A 6,362-nucleotide genomic window follows, 5' to 3' on the forward strand; every position below is an offset into this window, starting at 1 on the left:
GAACTGTAAGATTGTGAGTGTTTATTTAACATAAGGGTCTTAACTGTAAATCCTTTATCTGGGGACCCCCCTTTAATTTAATTCTGAGAGTTAAATAAATACTTATACTAAATAAATACTTAAATTAACATATTTTGCAGCATACATCTTTACCTCACATTTCACATTGTGAAATCCTGCCAGAGAACCACAGTGGCTTTTCACAGAAAGATTAGTGTGATACCTGTGGCAGTTTGCCAAGTTTCCATGTTTTGTTTCCAAATATCCAATTTCTTCATTATGTAAAAGAGATTCCTCACAGATTGTGTGTGTGTGTGTGTGTGTGTGTGTGTGTGTGTGTGTGTGTGTGTGTGTGTGTGTGTGTGTGTGTGTGTGTGTGTGTGTGTGTGTGTGTGTGTGTGTGTGTGTGTGTGTGTGTGTGTGTGTGTGTGTGTGTGTGTGTGTGTGGGGCACTGTACGTATATCTGTATCAAATTGCTTATATTTAGTTAAGTATTAGCATTCTCTGGAGATAGTGGGAACTGGGAAGGCAAATGTTTCTTACTTTCAGTTTCTTACTTTCACTATCGGTATCATATATTTGCTTTATGCTAATTATACTTAAATGCTTTGTATGTATTGTATTGTACTGTACAAGTACTTTGTAACTTTAGGAAAGGTACTATACAAATGTATTATTATTATTATTATTATTATTAAATTACATGGTTGTCATCATGCAGAATATAAGTAGGCCATTGTGAAGAAAAACAAGTAGACACTAACTTAGTTACACTGTGAACATAAATTATGAGGGAATAATAAATCTATATACAGTAGCCAACATATGAACACTAATTTAAGAATTCTCTCACAACAACAATACATGCCATTATCTTTTTCAACTATCAGAAGGAAGGACTTCTTAAATGCTTTTTTGGTTCTGAAATGATAACAGCCCAAAACCACTGAACCACTCTACTCACCTCCCTCACTTTAACAGATTGACTCTCAAAAACCCAACCAGAGAAATCATAGCTAAAAGGGAGAAAAATTACTAATGGGTTATTTGAGGCATAAAATGGCCATGAGTCATTTTGTCTGAGAAGTTAACTGCATTGTTCTTGGGACATTTTCATCTGTAAGATGGGTGCATCGTCAGTAGAGGGGTTGTGTGGTATTCCTTTGTTTGAGTTGTTCTAGAACATTGGAATCTGGTGGGAGTCGGAGGGCTGCAGGAAAGAACAGTTCTTTCTCTGGCCTTTCAACCTATTCCCCGAGCCTGAGCAGGGCACTTGTCTCCAAGAGCTTGGCCGTGACCAGACTAATAGAGCTGGGGGTTGGAGTGTCAGCCGTGAGGTATGCCTGGAGGAGTAGGAGAATTCCCCCATGGATTTTAACAGTGGTTTTGTGAGATATGGCTCTCATCCAGCATTCATTAAAAGACGCCACTCTCCGACAGAACTGCACCTGGGACTGTCTCCAAATCACTGCTTATTTTATAGTCCTTATGTCAATGAATGAATACTTCAATATTCCCAGAGCTCTCTTTGTGTAGTGTCATCTAATAGCAGTGAATTTAAAACTACACCATTGTTGCTGTATATACTGTATGTCAGGTTGAGCGGAAATGGCAACAGATTTCTCTCAAATTGTCTTCTCTAAAGGTCAGTGCCTCTCAGTGATCAAAGCCTGTGTCTTTTCCCCCACAGACCTGATTTGGGAACAGTCGAGCTCCCTGGAAGAAACAGGAACTCCATGATTGCCTTGGGCCATCAGCACAAACTCGATTTCCCCTGGCTCCAGTAACCATGCAGGTACAGTGCACAAGTGCTCTTTTCACACTATGGTGCTGACCTTGTATCATATACTGTTGGACGGCATACAAAACGGAGGCACACGTCAACACTGTATAGTTTACTTTAAATATTATAATATATTTTTTTAAATACTCAAAGGAGATGTGAAATGTTACTTTCAATTTAGATTGAAGGTGGGGATAGGACTACGTCAAAGTGAATATTAAGCTGACATGGACCAAAACTGTCCAAAAGTTAATCAAAATCATTTTGATTCTAATCACAATAGTCTTTATAGACCAATTATTTGTTTACCAACATTGGGACTGGGCGCACGGGTGACTGTTTCATGTAATCAATTTCCAACAGATCTCCAAACCTGTTGTTTTGGGGAGCACTGGTTTAAGTTCATTCAACCTCCTTGTGTGTTGGCTAGTGAGAGATGCACTTTAGGAGACATTTATACTTCAAAGCACAACAGTATTGCGCACAGAGAACAGCTGATATACAAGCTCTCATCGCATCGCGGATGCGACTATCTTGAGTGTAGAGGTCTGCGTGCGCGACACCATCGCGGGACGAAGCATAAATGATACTTGATGGGTTGCAGGTGCGCGTGCAGCCATGGACAAACAGGCTCTTCATGAGCACACCTCCCGTTCTTATGACAGCGACTGGAGGTATGGTTTTGAAGACAACTGATTTGAATTGATATTATTGTTCAAACACAACAGAAACCAAGGATTATATATTTCAAGGGCGAGAGATAACAATAAAAATCCTAATCATTCTTCCTCCACACTGGGAGAAAAACAGCATCTGAAGGTTTGATGGTGCATTTTTTTACATGTGAGTGCAGTTAGAACTTTTCCATTGCATCTTATGAGAGGAAGGGTTCTTGTGCTGCCACTATGCGCGCGCATGCTGTTGCTTATCAGTGTGACGTTGTCTGTTATGATATGATATGATATGAACTTTATTTGTATAGCGCTTTTCAAAACATAGTTCCAAAGTGCTGCACAGAGCAAGATTAAAAACGGCAAGAAACGACACACAATAACAAAATGAAAATGGCACACAAAACAATAACAAGAATGTATGTACAAATGGCTATTAAATAGTTAAAAAAACAAAACAACCGAGCGGCAAAAGCCCGGTCATGGAATGTTAAGGCGTCTATTCACACGTGCACGGTTTAACCACTTAAACCCTTATATATTTTGTTGTTTGTACGGTATATTGAATAGAAAAAATGGCTGATCTACAAAATCAAAACAAATCATTGTAGATATATATCGAATTTGTAGATAGTCTATTTTCGTTATTGTGTGAGTGTGCACGTGCGCGTGCATGCGCATATACAAATCTTTATAGATGTATTTATTTATGTTCTGCTTCTTTCTATGGGCATATCCTCCTATGGTGGGGACTGGGGAGCGCCTCACTGAAACAATAACATTCAGTGTCCACATATACTGTATCTGCTGGATTTATTCAAAAAGGTGAACAGATGAGCACTCTTCTACACACTGCCCACAATGAGCACCTCTGTCTTCTACACAGATATACGATCCAGATGGGGCTGGGTATGAAGAGGCTTCCCTGAAGAGCAGAAGGACTCCATGATGTTGCACAGAGATTCAAGATGGGAAAAGAGAGGCAGGAATGGAGGGAGGGCTGAAAGGATGAACTATGATGGATCATAGACAAGAAAAGGAGAGCACCAAGAAAAGACAAGATAAGGGTTAATGTTAAGGTTCTAGAATGATGGATTGATGGTCTTGCATGTAAAGGTATATTGCTGTGTTCATACAAGTTCATAAAGTTTTTTTCAGTGATGTTCATAATCAACTTTTGGAAGTGATGCATTTTCTTTAACCATTCTTTGTCAAAAGAGTAACAAACAGCTGTTTGCTACTGGATGGTATAGTACAAACATCTCAGTCATTGTGAAATAGTTATTGGCAACTCTAATTGTGCTTTAAGATGTGTTAACATTCATTCACCTGTAAAAAGTAATCAGGCCTTGTAAGAATTCTGTTTCAAATTCAGAACAAGGCAATTCATTGTCACTTTACTTAGCACATGCGCATACACTACAATACAATAAGAATGCTGCAAGTGTAGACAAAAATGTAATGTGAAACCCAACAATGTCATATAATTTTGTCTCACCGTACGTGGTCATACAGTATCATGTGTATATACTGTATAATACACAAATGATAGACGGCGGTGTGTCTTAGTGTGTAGCCTTGTACAGTAATAGCTTAAGAGCAAGGAAAGGGAATGAAAGTAAAAGTTTCGAGACCTAGGGATATTTCTTTTGTTCGAGCAAAGTCAAATATCTTTAGGTGTGAATACACCTTACCTCAAGTTACAGAACCATAACTGTCCATTTGGTTCCTAACTATAAACCATTTAACTGGAGGCCCCCATCAAAACCTGTTAAGGACCCATGGAGGTCCCCGGACTCCATGTTGAGAACCAGTGCTCTGTGTGGGTTATGTGCTATGTACATTCCTATGTCTATAAAGAAGGCATATTATGTGTTAAAAATCATGTAAGATCATTTAAAAAAGCACTTCTCTATGATGGCTAGCATCTGATCTTACGTAACAAGATCAACGTCGTATATGACATGACTTCTGACATGAACAAATAGGGGAGCTCAGGTTGAAAATGGTTGAGTCTGTCTGTGGGGTTTATATTTAACCTAAAAAGTATTATCAAGAGCTTGTGACTAAATAATATCTACATTGGATCTAATGGAACACAGGCTCTTTTTTCCCCATTTCCTGAAAAGTAACGGTTTTGGACAAGATTATCTGCCTGACAGCAACTATATAAGTTAAAGACCATTAATTGTCTCCCCATAAACGCTGATGATAAGTGGCTGCTCAGAAACACTGACCCCATGATACAAGGTATATGTCATGACCAACTTTTTCAGTGACACCTTAAGTACTGTGATTTAGCATTTTGTACGCCAATGTTACGTCATTGAGATTCCCTTATCGGATTGCTGACGAGATGCAGAATGAGTTACAGTGTCTAAGAGAAATGAGGATGGAATGAATAACAAAAGATGAACTCCATTGAAATTAGAGGATGTTATCTCCACTGAGATCCAATAATTAGAAGATTAATCGTTCCATGCAGACAAGGTTTCAGTAACAGTGACCATTATAATAAACTTTATTTATATAGCACCTTTCATACATACATGCAGCCCAAAGTGCTTTACAGAGCAGAATAAAAATAATAAAAACATAAACAAGAACAACATTAAAACAGGCAGGCAGTTAAAACAATAGGACAATAGCGAAGAGCATAAAACGGTGGCAGATCAGTACAAAAATAAGAACAGAGATTTTAAACTCAACTAAAAGCAAGAGTGAAGAGATGAGTTTTAAGCTGTCTTAAAAATGTCTATAGAGGGTGACTGTCTGAGCTGTAGTGGCAGTTTATTCCAGGCCGTTGGCCCATAAATGGCTGCCTCACCTTTTTTTTGTAGGCACCCTTTTAGGGAGTTCGAGCAGGCCATCAGTGGAGGACCTGAGGGGGCGGTTAGGGACATATCTAGGCAAACAATCGTGGAGATAGGAAGGTGCAAGACATATTATGGCAACATATGAACAGCAGCTGCGCTACAGTATATTTATAAGACAAGAAGCTCTTTGTTTACAAGACACTAATTCCAAACCAGTGTAAAAAATATATATTTGTATTGGCAATACTGAAACCAGTTTGAACTGGTCATACTTTAGCTAAATTACATTGTTAGTATGAAAAGTATACATACAGTACAATACCAAGGGGTATTTCATAGCATGTTATTATATTGTATCCCTAAAGTATAAATAACAATGTTCTTTCATTGTAATATACTTCATTTTTTACCTGAATATTCAATTAAAAGTTGAAAGAATATATGTTTTATTTGTATAGGCAATAAGAACTGTTTGTATGCAAGATACAGTTGCTTTTCAAGATGGGAGTTTGCTATGTGACTTAAGACAACGTTATCGGTTGTATATTTCAGTATGCATATTGCATTAATATTCAAAGTTATTTTTCAAATAAAGTTTATTCAAAATAAGATGACAAGAGACATGCTTTTCCTAAATGATTTTAAACTTGTGGTCAATTACTCAATTCTGGAATACCATGTTTCACAGAAGGTGCTGAAGAAATGTCTAAGTCTACAAAGAGCTCAACAAATGGAAGTCACATAAGCCTACCACCGGTACATTTTTTGAGTGAGCAAAACAAAAACGAGTTGTAGTGTATGGGGTATCCTCCTTCAGTGGAGAAGTACAACTGAACTGGCCTGACTATAATATATAATGAATAAATGTTTCTCCGCTTACTGGAGATTGATTGAATACTTTATTAACAGTTTGCAAAAAAAAAGCACAGGAAAGTACAGTTCAATACAAAGTCTGCTAAGAGGATTTACCAGTAAAACACGACCTCGCCTGGGTGACGTGCGTGTACACATCCGCCTGGGTGACGGCAGACTGCTGGGCGAGCGCTGGCGCTTTGGCATGGGGGGTCAGATCAACACATGGAATGAATTCT

General features: G+C 38.3%; 1 protein-coding gene across 2 annotated transcripts in view; it reads left to right on the plus strand.

Moving 5' to 3' along the window:
• LOC310865124 (uncharacterized protein) overlaps positions 1–5,878 on the plus strand; it is a 59,715-nt gene extending 53,837 nt beyond the window's left edge. For both annotated transcript variants that reach the window (XM_083774129.1, XM_083774130.1), the window contains 2 exons: positions 1,692–1,796; positions 3,342–5,878. In XM_083774129.1, the coding sequence (XP_083630255.1) occupies positions 1,692–1,788 (97 nt within the window). In that variant the 3' untranslated portion in view covers positions 1,789–1,796; positions 3,342–5,878. The remainder of the gene's footprint in view (positions 1–1,691; positions 1,797–3,341) is intronic.
• Positions 5,879–6,362: the final 484 nt, after the last annotated feature.

This window comes from Protomyctophum parallelum, assembly GCF_964188405.1.
Source record: "Protomyctophum parallelum genome assembly, chromosome: 10".
Classification (NCBI taxonomy): domain Eukaryota; kingdom Metazoa; phylum Chordata; class Actinopteri; order Myctophiformes; family Myctophidae; genus Protomyctophum; species Protomyctophum parallelum.